Consider the following 20270-nt stretch of genomic DNA (forward strand, 5'->3'; position numbering starts at 1 on the left):
CTTGCACCAACAAGGTGTAATTAAATAAAGACAGGTGCAAAACAGGATTGCAAGAGGAAGAAATAAATATGAGAAAAGGATCAAGATGAAAACTCAGGAATGATAAAGCAAACCATCAACATCACATAAATATAAGTTTCATATAATATAATTTCCCAAGAAATTTTATGTTAAAAACAAAATATAATTATTCTCTTCTGTTAGAGTAAGCAAGGCCTCAGCTGCAATGCTGTTAAAATACTCCTTTTCCAGTTTTAAAAAATGTGTAGGCAAGTGGGACACAGTCCAGATCAAAAAACTAGAATATGCTTTGGTACTGTTCTCTTAAGTATTGAACTAATGGCTATTCAGACATTTAACAGATTCTTTTCTAACTCCTATTTTCCAGCAGTGCTTCTCCTCACCATTCAACTCTCTCAACTGTCTTCAACTTCGGGAAAACAGCCAGTGTGATGACCAACACCTCAGCTATTGTTGGGATTATGCTGTGCCAGGCCCCAAGAATGGGGTCACGTCACAAGAACCATCTCTTAGGCAAGGACCAGCTTCCCCTTCAGCAACTAGTTCACCTTTTTGCAGTCACAGTGGGGTACAAACCAAGGCTGGGTTGTTTGGGCAACAAGGTCTGCTCAAGTGAGAAAGATTTCTCTAAATGTTAAGATGCTGTGAATAGAGTACAAGGTGATGAGCAGTGCCCAGGACACCCAGAGCCAACACTGTGACCTAAGCAGAGCCCAGCTGTGCAGAGCACTGACCTGCAGGTCTCTTGGTCAGGTTGAGGCAGTCGGCGTGGTACACCTTGGGGCAGCCTGACTTCTTACAAGAGACCAGCTGCCCTCCGTCCCCGCAGCTGAAACACTCATCCTCCCGCTCCTTCATCACCTCCGCCTGCGACCTGCGCTTCATCTGCGGCCGCCTCTTGAGCTTCTTGGACTTCTCCTCGGTGAGGCTGGGCTGGCTCTGTGGGTGAGACAATGTGGGTTAATGCAGGGCTCTGCCCTGTTCACCTGCTCCCTTTCATGCAAGGAGAGAACTGCAAACCCTACCAACAGGAATCCCACTGCCAGCTGTACCTGAGACCTGTGCAGCATCTCCACTGCTGCTCGGTATTTGGCAACCAATTTACTACAGCAAATAGCTCCCAGTTATTTTGAAGGAGCCTGGAAATCCTGCACCAAAGCTTGGCTCAACATGGGATATATCCAACTAGAAACAGCAGAATGAGGAGCTGGGGCTGCCTGGGGTCACTGAGTTTGTGCTGCTTCTCACAGACTCTTCAGGTCAAAGCAGTCAGGTCTCCTGGCACACGTAACTCATAAGGAGTCTACCCAGGGCCTTCCTGCACTTTTTCACAGTCATCACTTCTCTCTCCATTTTCAGTCTGAATTTATCTGTCATCAGTTTAGACCTATTCGTTCTTGTGTCAATGCTGCTCTTCTGCACCAGAATCACAAAATCTTTATGGTTGGAAAAGACGTCCAAGATCATCAAGTCCAAACTTTGAAGTTTTTCTGTCTCCCTGAAGTAACCCCTGGGACACACTCTCCTGCTTGCAAACTGAAACTTTCACAGGCTGCACACTCAGTTTTCCCAGGGGCTTTTCTCTGCCCTTATGGAGTATATTTATCCCAAACGAAAGTTACAGAATTACACATGCTACCTCAGATAACACCTCACAGGCCGTGTACAATAACATCAACATTTTGCCAAAAGAACAGGAAATCCCCCCAAAGCACTGCCCCCATTTGCCTTTTCCACAGCTGTGTCACACCACAGCTCAGTCCTGTGGCAGCTGAGCTGCACAGTGGCTCTTTCTCCACCACGACTGCCCAGCCATGACCTTCTCATGGTGCATTTGTTTCTGCTGTTACCCTCCAAGTGTGTGCTGTGGAATATCCAATCTCCATTCCCCCTATACTCAGTTATTGCCTTGCAACTGCCCCATCCTCTCACTCTCCCACACCAATGACAACTGACCTCTGTGTCATCACTACAGTTAAATTATCTGTGTAGTGAAATAACTGCAGCTGGAGCCAGGACCGGCAACTAAATGGTTTCAGTGCTCTCTCCTCTGGCCTAAGGCTTCCTCCAACCCTGCTCTTCCAACTTCCCCCTCCAAACCAGGCTGAGCCTCCCACTGTGCCAAACACTCAACTCCACAAAGCTGATGCTTCTTGCCCCCAGTCCTGACCTTATCAAAGCACTATCAGATTAGTTTATCTAAGGAGACATGAACTAAATTCTGTGCCATTTTCTACATCTCTTTTGTGTTCAAATATGTGTTCTCCATGCCGGACATCTGTGTGTGCGGAGACAATGCCTATGAAGCAATTTTTACATTCTTTATTCTGCATAAATATCGTGCATAATGTTTTCATCACCAAAACATTTAAAAACCTTGGTGTCCAAACGTACAATTTCAGAACTCTGCAGGGGGCTATCGAGCTTTCCTGTCACCAAGGAGTTACATCTCTTGATTGTTTCAGTCCCCTTCACTTGTAGATTTTTCTGCTTTCATACCAACACTCCCCCTGACAATGGGGACAAGCCAGGCCTTTCTTATCACTGAAAATGCAGGCACTGAAATGCCTCCACCTAAACTATGCCACCGATTCTCGGTGCCTAGTTCCTCGGCCATCTAATTACAAAGAGAACAAGAAAATCCCTTCAGAGCTAATTTGAATGTCTAAGAGAGGTCTAACAGCTGGACTAAGCGATTCCCACTTGCTCCCTGCAGTACAATAGACTCCCAAACATTCTTCAACACTCCCAGTTAGAAGGCACTTTTAAGAGTGAACTTGAATATAATCAGTTTTGTCTTGCTGTATCTTCAGGAAGCTTAAAAATGCATCTACTGTGAGAAGAATTTTTTTTAAAAACCACCCCAAGGTACTGTTTTCTGGGTATTGTTTCTTAGCCCATCTCATCAAGATGGAATGAGTCGCCTCAGATATCACAATGGAACATGAATGCCAACTAAAGGGCACCTTTCTCTGATTTCCATCGTGCAACCTGCAATTTCAAGGCAAAAATGACAGTCAAGCCATGTATAACATAGGGGCAGCACAAAATCAATTGAACTTCAAACCGAAACCCAAAAAAGAACTAAATACATCAGACGTGCAATTCACCTCATCTATCAACTTCTGAAGACATCAATTTTTTATTTTTGTAAGTTAATTTTTCTGCAGAACTGATCTCTGGAGAATTCATAAAGCCTTCCCTATATATTGATGGGGCTGAACAACTGTGCTGCTGGAGATTTTTAACCCTTAACTGTGGACACGGCAGGATCCACATGCCAGAGCAGAGGGATTACAGACTGATTTGGTGAAGCACTTGTAACAGACCAACAGCTGAGACATAGATTTAGCGGGTGACAGCTGGGAACTCGGCCAACTGCTCCTGTTATTTCCTTTTCCCAGTGAGAACCAGCTCACACAAGGAGGTAATTGGAATCAATTCCTGTTACTGCAACATTACAGTTACAAATCGAAGCCCTCAAAAAGTCAGTGAGTTCTAAAAGCTGGTGGTTTTTCTCCTGCAGATATGGCAAATATCTTGTGTCTGTCTGATGTGAAAAAATTGGTCACTTCATTAAAAGCAGAATAAAACCAAGAACTTTACTGCAGAATAGATGGTGAGATAGCAGCCTTCTGGCTCTAAAGCAATTTCAGTCTGAAGGAATGTGTTTGCTGGCCTTCTATGCATGCTCACAATTTACTCAAGCCTTTACTTTGGGAAATGGCCTAAGCTGTGTTTTCTTGGTTATCTGATGAAGCCTTTCCCATGCCTGTCCTTTGCTCCTCTAGTGCTATGGAAATTGTCATGATAAGAAATAGAAAATTTTTTTTAAAAGTGAAAAAAAGAAAAATCTTTCTTTTAAAAGATTCTTTCAGTGTAAAAGAAAACTTCCTGTCATTATTTATAGCAACTCTGATAACTGAAGACTTGTTCTCTCAGAATGAAAACTCGAACATTTAACTCATTTCAAGCACTGTTCCCATGGCCACACTGAAACGATGATCTCTTCAACCTGAAACCTCTGCAACCAATGAATGATACACATCTATGCAAGAGGTGATTTGGAAGAACAGAAGCTTAAAGGATGCATCATACCTTTGGCCTTACTCCTAGGAAGCCACTGCAGTTTGGGGCACCACATTTACAAACGGTCTTCCCATTTCCCAAACACTCCAGATTGTAGTTGAAAGTCAGCTCAGTCCCTGGCACAAAAGCAGATCGAAACCAAGCAAGTTGTTAATGAATTACAGGGTGGAACATTTTACTGCTGAAGTAAAAGCACTTTTTAAATATCATGTCACAAATGACTGCCACCTCTACACAAGGACACCATAGATACCCACAGATCTGTGTGGAGTAAAAATTCAGTGCAAGCCCTCACTCACACCACATTTTACAACTAAAAAGGACATCGACCCTGTAGAGGGGCCCTGTATCAACCTTCACTGATACCACAGCTGTGTTTTGTGCTGCTAATTAAGTCTCATGAACGCCTGTATGAAAACAAAAATTAAAGCCCTTCCCAGGGAGCTACAAACCCTCCCTTTTCCTTACAGAAACCCCAGAGGCTACTGCAGGCATTGACAGTGTGTTCCTTACCAGCTTTGATATTTACAAGTGCGAAGAGCCCGACCCGAGTGTCGCCATTCACACACCATTTCTGAGTCTCACAGTTGGGCTGGCAGCAATGGTTCATGAACCGAGCATAGTTGCCCTTTGGCCCAGCATCAATGATTCGATCCTGGAATTGCAAAAAAACCCCAGAAAACCACATTTCAATCAACTGTCAACAACTGTAATCAACCAGCTCTGATGCCTCTGGCAATACAGCCTCCTGCACATCATCTTCCTCTTCAAAGACACACGGCTCCTGAACAGCCAGGACAGTGCCACTGCTGCTTTCTGGGAAACAAGTTCTCCCTGTGGCATCAGTACTGGGTAAACACCACCCCAGCACACTTCCAAGGAAGTGCTTGTGGCTCCAGGCCCCAACTTCTGCTTAAAAGCAAAATTGCAGTTCCTATTTCTTGCATGTCAGTGTATAGAAGGAAAACAGGAAGTGTGTGTAAGGTGAGGTACACTTGTGCACAGCTTGTTACTGAGCTGGAGAGGAGAAGGAAGCTGCAACTGAGATTTGCTTTTGTAGTAATGAGGGAGATATTAACACTTGGGTCTGCCCCATCAGCCAGACGAGGAGAACAAGATATGGTCAGTGTGAACTTGCAGCAGGATGAGAGGAAAGATATAAAGCAGTCACTGTTATCCTGTCCCACACTCGACAGCTTCCTCCCCATGTCTGCTTTCATGGTTTCCTTCTCATCTTTCCACGGCTGAGTGACAAAGTGTGGAAAGCAGATGACAAAACCACTTAAACCTCTGAAAATCAGGAGCTCATAGCAACAACCTGGCCTGCACTGGGGAGCCTGTGGGTGTAAGGAAATCCATCACTATTGAGAACAGCAGGACCTGAGATCTGAACTTCAATGAAGGTCTTGTTGTGCCTGTAACTTACATGTCTGAGGGCTGATGCCTCTTCTGGCACACACCAGCCCCATTCTGGGCTCTCCAAGGTTCAGCTGCTGGGAAGGATCCCAATGTTCCCAAATTCACCCTGTTATGCTGAAGCAGGATCTATGGTCCTCAGCCAACTGTCCTCACCTCTTCTGAGCAAACTCCAATGATGTCTGCTCAGACTTTCCTCCTAATCCTAATACCCATCCTGAAGCTCCTCTACTACATGTTAATTCATTTAGTCATTTCAGAGGAAATGCAGACCAGCTCATCAGCAATGCTTAGCACCTTTTTACTAGATGGAGTTATCATGCCCTCCTTCCCATCTTTTTACTTCTGCCTAGGACCCTGGCCAAGAGATTCCTTCCACATACCTTATCCAGTGTCAACATGTAGAAATTGGTAATGTCATGCTCCTGAGCATAGCGGATTCGGGCTCGGCACTCCTCTTCATCAATTAGCTCCCCAACATACTCATTAACAAATTCACCCTGCCAGACAGAAAACAACAACCTGATAAGACAAGACAAATTATCTGCAGGATGGAGGGACGTCCACCTTTGTGCTAGAATTTAGCTCCTGTTTCCTTCCTAAAAATCTCTCCCTGTGCTTTGCAGCCAGTTTGATCTATTACCTTCACCAAGAGCCCTGAACCATACATCCGTTTCACATGCTCAGATAACTCAAATTAAATAAAGAACTAAGACCATCAGGTTATTCTGGGTGCCAAAAAAAAAAGAATTAGCATCCAGGGACAGCACAGAAGTTAACCACAAGAACAGCACTTTGCTGCAAAGCTCAAAGCACTGCCCTAATTGCATTCCAACTGGAAACAATATCCCTTTGGGGACCAACCACATGGAGCAGCAGGATGCACCTGGGGCACCTGCTCCTGCAGTGAATCCATGGAGCTCTCCTGTGGTGAAGTACTGCAGAGACCATACTCCAGCCATTAAAGAGAACCCCAGCTCTGCTACAGTGGGGCTAATAGGTCCTCCCACTAAATAACTGAGTGTTTCTGTTTCCAGACTGTCTGCTGAAAGTGAAACAAACACATGGAGTGGCAGAAGCATCCTTTAACTAATGGCACAGCAGGCAGCAAAGTTTTCAACAGGACAGACTCACATTTTGCCTCTTCTATCAAGGCCTCCCTCTTATCATGTCATCCCTACTCCTTTTTCAGACATTCTTCCCCTACTATCCTAATAGTTCTCTGTTTCACTTCATCCTTTATTAGCTTAGGGGTTCTTTTGGCTTTAACATTCCTCCTCCTTTGTTCAGCACAGATGTGTGTCCAAAGAACTACTATTCTTTGCATTTAAAAAAATACATACAAGTGTTTCAGGTGGAGATAATCAGTTTCATCAGTAATAACAGCCATTTCAAAGACACTGCCCTTTTGTAAGATCCAAGCCCTGCTTCCTGTTTCTGACACAAGATTATCATGCTGGAAAACACTGGCTAGTCAAGAATGGGGGGGAGGAATAATCGCTGTTCCCCATCTGGAAATCCTGAGTACTGTCCCATCATTCTTACAAGCAGACTGACCAAGCAATCTTACCCTGTGGCACATCAACGTGCAAACCATTTTCTTGGTCAGCTGAGCCCAAAACACTCTTGCCAAGACTGAAAAGGGTAAATTCATCTTTTTTTTTTTTTTTCTAAATGGCATTCTACAACAAGAAGTCTCCTTCAAATTCAGCTTTCAAACCAACAATGATCAACAGAGAGGCGGGCAAGAGAAAGTGACACAGAGAGAGTGTACGTACCTTCCTGATGTCTGTTTTGGCCTGCAAGCCCCAGCCTCGTGCCAGCGTGCGGAAGATCTGTACCTCAGGGTACTGGCGCTTGGAGAAGCACTGGTTCTGGCAGCGCTCGCCAGCAGGACACACCATGGGGTGGCACTCGTAGAGCAACATGCGGTTGATGCACTCGGAGTCCAGGCCGCAGGGGTTCTCGTCTGTGGGTTTGCAGTTGCACCGTGGAATCTCGGACAGGTCTGCAGTGAAGATCTGCACCTTTCCCACCGGCCGGTTCACCTTCAATGCACATGAAGGACGTGAGCTCTTGGGAACTACAGGTTACCCTGACAGGCACTTCTATACTCCACCCTTGCCTATGAGCTGACAGGCTGCAGTGATTTAGTGACAGCGAGGGGCGGAAGGACACAAGTACAGGCACAGCTGTACTTCTGGGAATGCTATTTTGAGAGGCAGAAGGTTAGAGGAAAGAGCTCAGGAGGATGCAGGTTCCGCATTAGCATCACCTGGTGCAGTGTGTATTTTGTGACTCTGGAAGGGTGAGAGGCTGCCAGGTGTTCCCCTCCCATCATCGCTGTGCCCACATCCAGCTCAGGTGGCCTACCCAGTGCTCTTGCTGGGCACACACCACCCCTGTGATCAGCACCAAACCACTTTCTGCACCAAACTGCACCTTTCCCAGTCTGAGTGTCAGGTGCTTTTCCTCAGCTTTCCCTTACTGCCCTGCTTTTTCAATGTTACCTTCAAGATGGTTTGTGCTCTCAGCTGTCACATCTGTGACAGAAGGCCTACCACACAGTTACCTCCCTACCCAACTGTCCTGCAGATGTAAATGGAAGCCAAACCAGACAAGGCTGGGGTTGGAAGGCCCAAAGAGGAGCTCAGAGTTAAGCCAAGGAGCTCTCTAAAAACCGCTCCAGAAGGAAGCAGAGTGCAGCACCAGGTGGAGAAGCGACTGGCGTGTCTGTGGCATGAGCTGGGTCCTTGGGGTTTGGTTAAAGGCAGTGAACGCTGAAAAGCAGGCAACAGAGAGTCAGGACTTTGGAGAGAGACACTGAAGAAAAGCTCCTTGCTGTTCTTTCCCTTGGTGAGCCACTGTCTCACTTTCCTCTCCCAGAACACGAAAGGAAGGGATTTGAGCAAAACTATTCCAGCCCCCAGGTAAGTTACCAGGTCCCACCCACAGTTTCCACACTGACAGCCTGACTGAGGCTGGCCCAGTCCTGATCTCCCTTTCTTCAAATGCAAACTCTGCAGAAATCCCTCATTAATCTCTTCAACAGTCTCCTCCACCTGCCTTCCAGAACTGTGTTCCACCTCCAACCTTCCTTGTCACTCAGGTTCCCATCTCTTACCCAGACTCGTCATCTCATTAAGAGTGGCAAGACTCCCAGGATTAGGTCAGTCCACCACTGGCACTGCTCTGGCACTGCCATTTCACACCACACATGCCCAGCACACCTGCCCTACTCTCTGAGGCACTGCTGGAACAAAACCAAAACAGGGCAGTGCTTGGACTAGTCACAAGCCTGACATGACGAAGGATCCCAAGTGTATTTTGCAGCAGCTTCTCGTGTGCGTGTTCTTTGGGATGGACCTCGAGGTGCTGATCTCCTTAGAAGGAGTAGACATAACCAGCTTCAGCATTCCACCCTGAAGCCTTCTCCAGTTCACCATCTGCTCCTGCAAACTGTTGTGCTTTCAGAGAGACAAACAGCTTGCACCCAGACCTCAGAAGAGCTGCCATGACTAATGACCACAACCGTCATTATTTATATAAAAGGGTATTTCAAAGGCTCTAAACTGCTTCCAAAGTTCCTTCATGCTGCGGCCAGAGAGGCCTAAAAATAGCTATAATGAGAAACTACTTCCTCCACTGAAGCTGCCTGGCCCATACTGCTGCTACACCATTCAGTTGTGCTCTTTACACCGCACAGTAACTCATGCAGGATATACCTGCCTGCCTGGAAATCCTAGCTAGATACAAAAAGTGCCAGAAATCAGTTAAGCTTTCATATTTTGCCATGTAAAAAAGGGAAGGAGCAGACAGAAGCAATAAAAAAAGAACACAGTCCCTGAATCAATGGGTTTCTGGTCAGTTGGGATCCACTTCCCAGACACAAGCACATGCTTGGCCCCAGTGCTCCTCTCAAGTCACTTCCATCCTGTAGGACTTCCAGTGCTGCTCCAATTCTAACTCAGTAATAATAATAATAATAATAATAACAGCCCTTAACATGAATAGTTCCCCAAAACTGAGGAAGAGGGCTGCTATTGCAGCCTGTACACCTGCTTCAGTATTTCTGTTCAGCCACCAACTGATACAGAGATACAAAACAATAGCAGAGGTGATACAAGATACTGTGGGTTACCTCCACACAGCCTTGCTGCACTGCACCCTGACCACCTCCTGTCCTGCACCACCTGGTTTGCCCATCTTGCCACCAGCAGCACGGAGCATTTGACCATACTGAGCATTACCAGCCCTCTCCCCTGAGTTCTCAAGGTAGAGAGACACTTCCTTCAGACCACACAACTGACATGGACAGCACAGACATGACCAGATCTGTTCCAGAAAATCAGAGCACCTCTGTTACTGCTGCCCAGCTTGCTGAGAATGGAAAGAGGATCAAAGAAACCTTCAAGAACAGCCAGACACCCAAACATCAGAAATGTTTCTGTATACCTGTAAATCACCTGCACCGACAGCTCAAGACTTGTCTTCCACACCTGCCCCCCACCACCTCCCCTCACCTTGATGTGTTTGTAGGGAGGAGGTTTCTTGTCATTCTTTTTATCTTCCTGAAGTTGTCTCAGTTCTTTCTGTGCCTTCAACTCTTCAAATCTCACAGCAGCCTCCTGAAGAGCTAAGTGAGAGAACAGGCTGTGTTATGAGGAACTCCCTCTTGCTCACACAGAGCTGGGCAGCCAGTGTCCACCCAGTGCTCCCAAGGTTCAACAGAGGAGGGTGAAAAAAAAGGCCAGTGCAGCAGGGAAGTGCAGAAATTACAGTCAGGGGCCTGCCCATGGGTGATGAAGCATCCCATCTGTTGGCTATCTTTGCCTGCCCTCTTGGGCAGAGATGCCAGGCAGCCGCATTCACAACTCTCAAGTGCATTTTTATATCAAGATAATGACTGTGTTACACAGAGGGAAGCTGACATGGCAGCAGCTCACTTGGATTTTGAGAGGTTATGTCAGAGCTGGAGAAGCATTTGTGATCTGCACACCCTTCTCCCTCTGTGGGACTCAAACACTCTGAGCATGCTGGATGATACACAAGCAGCAGCTCATTTCACTTCAGTTGTAAGAAGACATTTTTCTTGGCTACAAGAACGACACTTTTCCAAACAGGAATAAAGAGGGAAAGACCATGTACACGTTACCTTTCTTGTATATGCCATCCACGCCCTTCCCCATCTTGTCTTTGCTGCTGACATCACCTTCCATGTAAGGGAACACACGAGCCTGGTGGGTCCACAGGTAGTCCTTGGAGCCGAAGAACAGCACAGGGAACTCACCGATGTCATGTTTCATTTTCTGGATGTTGACAGGAATTGTCCTAGGATGGCAAATCTCAGCTGGCCACCACCTGCAACACAGGAAAGGGCAGATGAAAAACCTCTGGCTTCCCCACTTCTAGCCACCTCAAAAGTATGCTACTGCATGGAGACATGGGAAAAAGTGTGTGAGGGCTACCAGCAAGGCTGGTGGGGAGAAAAGAGACTACTGGAGGAGGAAAGCTCACATTTTACCATTTTTTGCAAGCTATGTGCATGCAAAAAAGCCAGAGGCTGCTGCACTGAACCCTGCAGAGAGGAGCAGCTTCTCACCTCGGTCACCATGAGCACTGCATGAAGAAGGATGGGGACAAGTCTGTTCTATCTTCACCTACCTGTAGCGCCCAACTTTCACCCAGACTACTTCTTTGTAGTGTGGCTTTTTGCCTGCCTTGCAATCATTACAATACCAGCTTCCCTCTGGCATCTCAATGTTTAGACACTCACGGTGAAACGCAGCCGGGCACGACTCACAGCATAAAAGGCTGCCCCCTGCAAAGAGAAGGAAGAGGAATTTATCAGTCACTGTGCAGAAGCCCTGCACTCCACATTTCCAGACAGCGCTGGAAAAAGGCAATGATGGTCTCCTGCAAGCCCTTTTCTAAAGCTGGGCCCTACTCATGGTAAAAAAAGAACCCTTCTAAGGATCCAGAAAAGGTCCTAGCCTGAAGTTGGACTTATACATGGAAAGACAGGAAGGCAGTGTGTTCTCTGCAGTTCCCATTGGGACATTCTCGATGGGAAAAGCTTCTGCCCTTTGTAATGAATTCTTCCCAGGGCGTTGTTCCCTGGTTACAGGGGACCCAGCGCTGACCATCTCACCTTCTGAGCAGACAAAGCACCAGCTGACGTTGACGTGCTCGTGGTTGCGGCAGCCCCTGCGCGCGGTGAAGTGGTTGGGGCAGATGATGCTGTTGGAGGCCAGGACCACGGAGCCGGCAGCGAGGCAGAAGTCGTTGGAGTGATACGCGACCGGACACCGCACACAGCGCATCAGGCGACCTGGCACCACAACAGCCACAACACGTGAGCCTCTGCAGGATCACCACTCTTTCCTAATAAACTACACTCTGCTCATACCTAAGCTCAAAATGAGCTTTGGAGAAGGAAGCTGACCTTTAATTTTTATAGACCACCCATGATATACTCACTGGATTCCTATTAAGTTATTTAATATAACTAAATAGATATACCATTATAAAATCTGTAATACATATACCATAGATAAAATTGTGTTATTTAGAAGTGAAAAAGCTCCTGCATGCCGTGCAGAAACAGTTCAAGAGTTCACAGACTGGGACTGCTTCCTATCATACACAAATAATTACTAAATCAGCTCAGACAGTAATTACAGAGGGGGTGTTCCAAGTGCTTAGCTGCACATAATAAAATCAACCCATGGAGCTTCTGAAAACACCAGCACTTGCCTCTTGTTTATTAGATTTTACCCTGAAATTCCAGAACTTCCAGGCAATTCAGACTTCCCTACAGGCCTAGTTTATGTGAGGTTTTTGAGAGCCCGTTTTCAGTTCCTCACAGCAGACTATAAACAGGAAGAAGAGGTGGGAGAAAAGGGGTAAATGTGACCACTGAGAAGCAGCAGCCAATCAACAAATGTTCAGCGGGGAAGTGGCCGGCTGTGGGCTGCAGGCCTTAGGCCTTGGTGTTGTTTTCTACACCAAATACTGATACATGGGGGCAAAAAAGCCAGCTTTAACACAGACCTTGAGAATAAAAATAGAGCTGGTCTTATTGTTACTTGTCTTAAGATACCAAGGATTTAAAGAAAGACAGTTTTAGAAGCAAACATACACAGCAATCACAGAAGTTTTAAGTCTGATCATGTGAGATAAAGGTCAAGGTATTGCTGCAAACAGCTCAAACAAATGTTTGCCTGGGAAGCTTAGCCCAAGGGTGTCTCCACTACAAGATGAGAGTTTACATAGGAAAAAAAGGTTAAGTAGAAGAATGTCATAGTTTGCCCTGTGCTGCTCTGGATGCCTCTGTGTTGACAGCCCATGCTTCTAAGCAAGGCACCATCTGCAGCAGCAGCAGCACAGTGAGGAGCAGGTGGGAGAAACACAAGCATGTCTGTACAGCTCCAGAGATTTACTCGAAAAACCACTGAGGCCTGAGGCAAGGCTGGGCATGCAGGAATCCAAGCCTCTGGACAGCCTGAGAACATTCCAGCTGCCATGTCCGACCATGGGGAGTGCTGCTGAGCCTCACACTCTGACACCACCCCTTCCACTCCCCTGGGAGCAGCTACTCCTCAGCAAACACAGCCTGCGCTGTGGCAAGGACACAAAGGCAACAACACAAAGAAGTGGTGAACCAGGTAAACCACAGTGGACATGAAACAAAGAAAAACCATGTGACTGCACCCCCCAGACCACCCTGGAGGACTCGAGTACCTTTAGAGGCGGAGATGTTTGCTGGGTTAGCAGCATGGCAGGTCATGCAGATGTGCAGGGAGCAGCGGAAGCCCTTGTTCTGCATGACTGTGGGTGGGTATTTCTGAATGCAGGCTTCGTGGTAATACTTCCCACAGAGGGGCAGCAAGCAGCGCTTCACATCCTCCCCACAGCTCTTGCACACAAAGCAGGTGTGGACCCCTGGAGAAAGAGCAACACACCGGTCACACAGGAGGGCTAAATGAGGACCTGATACTGTCACCAGGCTGCCTAAGAGCACAGCACAGCTTCCCAGCCTGCTGCACCCATCCCAGAGCACAGGTCTCTGCACCAGGCTGGTTTTGCCTGAAGCTGCAGTAGAACTCCAGATCAAAATAAGTATTATTATAGCTGGCACTTCATGTCAGGGAAAAAAGAAAATTAAAAAAAAAAAAAAAATCAATAACCCTACTTTGACATTTCCCCCTTTTCAGCTAGCATCAGACTCATCCTCCCCACCAGCCCCCTTTCCCTAGTCCCAGATAAGAATTTGCCCCTCTTTCCCACCAGATTCTGGACATTCACTTCTTAGCACTTCACTTGTCTGAATCAATACTAAGGCCAGTTAATATTTAAATCCATTATTAATAGCTTCAAACTGAAAAATAGTAGGTTAGATTAAACATCAGGAAAAAATTCTTCCCTGTGAGGTTGGTGAGGCCCTGGCACAGGCTGCCCAGAGAAGCTGTGGCTGCCCTATCCCTGGCTGGACAGGGCTTAGAGCAACCTGGTCTAGTGGAAGGTGCCCCTGCCCATGGCAGGGGGGTGGAATTTGATGATCTTTAAGGTCTCTTCCAACCCAAACCAGTCTGTGATCCTACGATTCTACTTAGAAAGTCATTATCAGACATCAAACCAATAATCTGAGGACTGAGAGCTAGTTAGCAGCCCTACAGTAGGCACATCACTCCAGGTAAGCCCACAGCACTCACAGAAGCTGCCCTACCTGTGGAACACTCATTGCAGATGAATTTGCCCTTTGGCATCTCGGAGAGCCCAAGGCACTGCAGGTGGAAAGCACCACAGCACTGAGCCTCGCACAGCAACAACTCCCCTGGCTTCTCACAGATCTGTGAGGAAAGAAACACAGTATCAGCTGGAGCAATTTCCTTCCCTGCAGCATCCCAGACAGCAGCAACGCCCTTGCTGGCCGAAATGCCAGCAGAGACCCCCTGGGGAAAAATGCTACATTTTCCTTGTGTCAATTAACTCGGTAGTTTGTGTATAACCACTGCTGTTTACCATCGACTCCCTGATACCCTACACGGGCTAAAATGTATCTTACACCGGTCACATCTCCCTAACCTCTGTGAACTTTAAGAGGAAGAAAGGCTATTGCAGGGGAAATGCTTGCTACAGAGCACAAAAAGCTGGTTAATTCTACAATAAGTAATTGGAGGCTACCTGGGGTACCAGTGTGTCCCAGAACTTATATAAAAACACTTAACAGTGGGATAGCTTCATATAGATTTCTTCAAGAACACTTACCTGACACACATTCTCCTTGAGAGCTGCTCCTCCTCCACGCTCCCCCTGTATCTTTTTGGACGAAGGCACTCCATGGTCATTCTCTGACCCCTCCTCATGACCCTCTTTGGGGCTTGCAGCAGTCCCATGAACCGATGTCTCCCCCTTTAAAGAGAAACCCAGAATTAGGACTGTCAGTAGTTCCTGTCCTGACTTGGAAACTACAAATTCAGCCACTGAGCACTTAATGGGTTTGGCAGTTACTCTGTGTGATGTTACCCACCCTGGAGAGAACATCCCCCATACAAAATCCACCAAAAGATTTACAGGAAAGGAAAGGAAAGAGCTCTCAGTTTACTAGATGACTAAAAATACACACTCAATGCAATTATCTTCCTGTGCATAACCCCTCTGACCAAGGAGTCAGCCCTGAATGGAAACACATCACGTAAGCTGAAGTCAGAAGCATCCCAGTATCTACTTGCACTGGAAACACAAATCAAAAACCTCAATCTTCATAGCACCTGTCACACACTAAATGAACTACACTCTTCCCCTACACTCATCTCAGCTTGTCCTAACCCATGTAAAATACAAACACAAAGGTACCTAAGGCCCATGTCAGTATGAAGAAGTCAGCCAACCCCAAAATGAGCAGCACAGCAGGGCATTTACACCCCATCCTGACCGAGGTGTGGAGTCTCCCACTGTCCTGTAAGAGTGTACAGCGCTGCCCATAACATCTACTGGTGAAAGAGCATCCTAGGGAGAGGATGGGTTTCAAATTACAAAGGCCCAACCACACACTCATGGGCCAAGTCAGGGATCCTGCCCAGGCTTCCTACAGTGTCCACTTCCCACAATGTCCATGAGACCTGCCCAGGCACTGTTAAGAGGGAAGAACAGCAGGTATCCTAGAGACACTAGTTTCTACCACAAAATACAGCTGTCCTGCAGCTACACTTGGCAGTAGGGACACAGATTTTGTCAGAACAGGCAACTAAGAGCTAGGAAACACCATCCTGCCAGCTTCCAGCTCACTTGGGACATCTAGGGAACACTTCAGTGGCCTCACCAGCCCCAGCTGCCACACCAGAGTAGATACAATTTAAGGGCCATTAATGCAGCACCAAAGTGATGCCTATAACCAAGTGCTTTGAGCCAGAACATTTTAAGGACTCAGCCACTTTTTAATATGCCAGCTCACTGCAGGCAGCTGAGTGATCTCAGTGCACAGCTGCCAGCTCCTCTCTGGGTCACCAAGCTGTAGCCAGTGTACACCCAGACACAAACAGCACACCTGAGAGACATTGTGAGCAATTCAAACTGCTGGCAGAAGCAGCAGCCATCACTCCCACACCTCCAGGCCCGCTTGGTGCAGGGTGTCCAGCTAACAATCACAAGAGGGAGCTTTGCACCACTTTCTGTATGGGAGAGGCTCATCTGTGGCACTACTAAAGCTTCTAAGCTGAATAGCTGAATTGAATGCCTTTTGAACACATTGTAAGTCTGGGCAAAACAAGGACATAAAGACCTTCTAAAGTTTAAAGCTGGAAGAACCTGGAGCTAGTATTCTGCTCAGATAATGATGCTTTCTTTGCCTGGAACTGTTGTTTATTTCCTCTATTCCCTGAATGCAACAGTGTGATTGTATTTGGGGACACTTGAAAGCCATGTGCCTTCTGTGAAGCAATGATGCACAGATGCACTGAGGGTATATTGAAGCACACAATACAAAGATGAATGGTATAAACTGACTTTATTGAGAGAAAAAAAAAACAAAACAAAAAAGGCAAAGTCCCAACTACAGACTACTGCCAGTCCAACATACCTTAAGGAGTACAGCCTTGTTCTAACACTGTTCCCAGAACTGCACAGGGAAGGGATATCAGAACTAGGCAGGATGGGCAAGGCCCATCCTTTGGGAACACAGAAAAAGGCATTGCCACTCAAGGCCATCACTCAAGGACCTGTCACTGTTCCCCCTCCTTCCTCTGCCCAGCACAAGTACTGCAACGCTACGTACCTCCTGCAGAAAGAAGGGCTCATCCCAAGTCTTCTTCCAGAACTATCCCTGCTGCTGTGTCTGGCACAATCCCAAGGCCTGACCTGTTTTTTGGCACAGCCTAACCTTGGCTCCCAACCTTGACAACCATTTCAACAGCGTTTTCCATCCCGTTCTCTCAGCCTCTTGCTGTAATGTTGTAAATTGTTGCCCTGATGTAAATTTGCACTCCTGGCTCCACAGACAGGCAAGGTCAGAGAAAGCTGCTTAGCTCAGCCCAGACCAACAAGCTTTCCTCTGCCCTCTTTTCCTTGGAAGGCAGCTGGATTCAAGGCTTCACTGTGCTGTATCATCAGTCCATCTATTTTTTTCTAGCAAAGTGGACTTCCTTGCCCAGTGTGTGCAGTCATTGAGGGACCAGCATGGTCTGAATTCCACAGGAAAGCACAATTGCATCTCGATAGCATCCCAATACTCACCAGAACTCCAAGCACTCACCTAAGCCAGGGGATGAACACCCACCACAGCAGCTAGAGAGACACAGTCACATAGAAATGGATGCTGCAAAGGTGCCAAGCATTGACTTTTTGGCATGGTTTACACCATACCTGACTTCTGGTACTCAACACAGATGTCTAAGGCTGGAGGCAGTTAAGACTGGGTTTCCTCTGCAGTGAGTGGTAGGTGCAGGATTCAGAGCCGTGGCCTAGATCTTTGTTGCTTTGAACTGCCCCTCTTTTCACAGAGAATTTGCTCTCTCTTAGTGGGTACAGCAGACAATATTAACTGACCCTGCCCAGCACTGGCAAAGGTATTTGTACAGGCTGTTTTAAAAACTATTCCAGCTGAGCACATTTCAGAAAGAACACCAATATCAGCACAGGATAGCTTACACAAACCAGGGGTATTACCCCTATTTATGAACTTTATCAGAAATGTGCTTTCCAAAATGCAACAGGATGGCTGGAATGGTTTAAAGTGGTGTGAGGTTTGAGCTCACCTGGAAACTGTGTAACAACAACAAATAGAACAATATTTATCTGTAACTGGCTCCTGAAATACATACTGACTATCCTGCCTGCTGCTGAACCTGGGCCACTGGAAGTGAGAGGCGATGGTGAGAGGCCCAGAGGTGTCCTGCCTCTCCCAGGAAGTCTTGCTTCCCCTACACTTGCTGATAACTGGTTCATTCCTAAAAGGCAAAATGTGCTTGTCAGAGATATTTGTACGCTGACCCTGCTGATAAATAGAAGAGGGAACTGCCCCAATTATCCCTTTCTGCTGGATGGCAGAATGCAATCAGAGGCTCTTGTGAGCAGTCACAGACAGTCCCCCCCAAGCCCCTCCAATGGGGTTCTTGGCTCACCGTGGTGTGCAGGTGCAAGCAGAAGGGGCTGAAGTCCAGTTTAGTGCTTGTGCTTCTTGCTGGTGTGTGAAAGGACAAGAGTCCCACCCCCAGAGAAGACCTTTTACAGCAGTTTGATTTTTCTGAGGTGCAAAGCAAGACGCCAGGCAAAACCTGGTTCCATGAGTTCAGAGCCTCTCTCACAGAGAATTAGCTGAGTAGCAGTTTGAAAACAGAGCCTGAGTTAAGCATCACTATAAAACAGCTGCTAGATCAAGAAGGTATCTTCAGCCTAACCCCAGCTCATGCAGCTGCATCAGTGGGACAAATTCCCAAATGACACGCCAAAAGATGCCTCTGGCTTAGGGTCTGCCAAATGCCCTGGGAAGCAGCAAACAGTTTATAGGGATGAAAACATGTAGGAAGACCCAACAGTACCTCAGAGTGTGGGGTCTCCCCCAGCCCCTCCTCATTTTTCTCCTTCTTGGAATGGACTGCAGCAGAGGTATGGCGCTGTCTCTTCCGCTTTCGCTGTTTCTCCAAGAGCTTTTCAGAAGCTGGGATGCAACAGAAAGACCATTCAAGGAAAATCCAGAAATAATTCCCTTGCTGCAGGTGACACCAGCAAGTTCTGCAGCCTTTCTGAGAGCTTCAGGCTGGCTCCTGTATTCTTTGAGGGCCTAAGGGCTGGGGCAATACCAGCCTCTGAGTGCCTACTGGGCCCTCTGCCTTGCAGCCATCAGAGAACCACCAGTTCATACTGGTTTAAGCAACTTTTGCTGGGCTGCTGAACACAGAACACCAAGCCCTTACACACACACACAGTGCCACAGGCACTGATCCAAATGTCACCAACAGTCTGCCCTGCTCTCCCTGCCTTCACTTACCTTCTCCCAGGTCCTGGAAGTGGGCTGGTGAGTAGAGCTCAGAGCTGTCACTCTCTGAAGGGCCAGTACCCTACAAACACACAAGAGAGAGAGTCAAGTCACCAGATGAAAACAGAGGCACACATTCCTCAGCCATGCAACCTTTTGGAATGACTGCAATGCCTAATTTACCATCCAGGTCATGAATTCATCAGTCATTAGAGATTTTCCAAGAAAACCTTTGGTTTGTGTGTGCGTGAGATAAATCACACATGTGAAAGTCTGTCTCTGGGCAGGCAGGAACGCAGAGTCTGATGTGTCTTGTGCTCATCAGCACCATTCACTGTTTCCTGTGCTCTCCCAAAAAGGCTGCTAATACTCTGTTAGGTGCTGGGAAAAGACACTCTCTTCTGAGTTTACACTTTTACAGACCTTAAGACTGAAATACACTGGCCTCTACATTACTGCAATGGTGATAACTGTACTAAGACTGTGCCACACAAAGAAAGAAAAAGGAAAGAAGCATTGTTACTCAACTTTAGGAACAGTGGCAACAAGACTTGTGCAGGTACATGACCTGAACTAAATACAAGTAGCTTTTCTCCAATCCATGTCACTGAATATTGGGTATTCAGTGGAGAACAGCAACATTTTCTTTAAAAATCTGAACCAAGCACAGTATCCTATAAGTGATTCACCTCAGGCCTCCATCCTGCTTCAAGCTCTGCACTTACATGCATTCGCCAGCTCACTTGGGAAGGTAACAAAGAAAACAGTGCTCAGAGGAGATCTGATGGAAAAGGACAAAGCCTTAAGTTCAAGTTCAAGCTACACTGTAACATGACAGAAAGCCTCTGCGCAGAACATTTCTGCTCATAACTTCCCAGCCAGCATCTAGATGACTCCTTTTCCATATAAATCAATAAAAAAGGAGATTTTAAGCCAAAACTACCCAATCCCCATTACAAGTGGGGAGGGGTGGGGAACAGTGAATTATTTCATTATAACACAGTAACCAGCACCTCTGGGAAGGGTGGACCTTTGCTCCTGGGCCACAGCCAATAAGAAACCACATCCCATTGCACTGTGTCTTGTTCAGCAGGATCTGCTGTCTAGGCTTGTTTTCTATCCAGTTTTCAAAAGAGCTGGAAGGGAAGTACCTTCTTTTGGGGAGTCCACTCCTCCTTCTTTGGCATAAAGGCAGTGTCCAAGTCATTGGATTCCAAGAGCTTTTTAGTGGGCTTCCTTTGACGCTTACTTTCGAAGTTTCCTGCAATGG

General features: G+C 46.9%; 1 protein-coding gene across 3 annotated transcripts in view; it reads right to left on the bottom strand.

The window, feature by feature from the left end:
* Positions 1 to 20270, bottom strand: part of NSD1 (nuclear receptor binding SET domain protein 1) — a 60430-nt gene that overhangs the window by 10823 nt on the left and 29337 nt on the right. For all 3 annotated transcript variants that reach the window (XM_048320067.1, XM_048320068.1, XM_048320069.1), the window contains 15 exons: positions 20152 to 20261; positions 19013 to 19082; positions 18564 to 18682; positions 14797 to 14940; positions 14255 to 14378; positions 13270 to 13470; positions 11678 to 11857; positions 11191 to 11347; positions 10682 to 10887; positions 10050 to 10162; positions 7305 to 7574; positions 5910 to 6026; positions 4624 to 4765; positions 4120 to 4226; positions 756 to 960 (listed from right to left, as the gene is read on the bottom strand). In XM_048320067.1, coding sequence (XP_048176024.1) covers positions 756 to 960; positions 4120 to 4226; positions 4624 to 4765; positions 5910 to 6026; positions 7305 to 7574; positions 10050 to 10162; positions 10682 to 10887; positions 11191 to 11347; positions 11678 to 11857; positions 13270 to 13470; positions 14255 to 14378; positions 14797 to 14940; positions 18564 to 18682; positions 19013 to 19082; positions 20152 to 20261 — 2265 coding nt within the window. The remainder of the gene's footprint in view (positions 1 to 755; positions 961 to 4119; positions 4227 to 4623; positions 4766 to 5909; positions 6027 to 7304; positions 7575 to 10049; positions 10163 to 10681; positions 10888 to 11190; positions 11348 to 11677; positions 11858 to 13269; positions 13471 to 14254; positions 14379 to 14796; positions 14941 to 18563; positions 18683 to 19012; positions 19083 to 20151; positions 20262 to 20270) is intronic.

Source organism: Corvus hawaiiensis, chromosome 15, assembly GCF_020740725.1.
Source record: "Corvus hawaiiensis isolate bCorHaw1 chromosome 15, bCorHaw1.pri.cur, whole genome shotgun sequence".
NCBI lineage: Eukaryota > Metazoa > Chordata > Aves > Passeriformes > Corvidae > Corvus > Corvus hawaiiensis.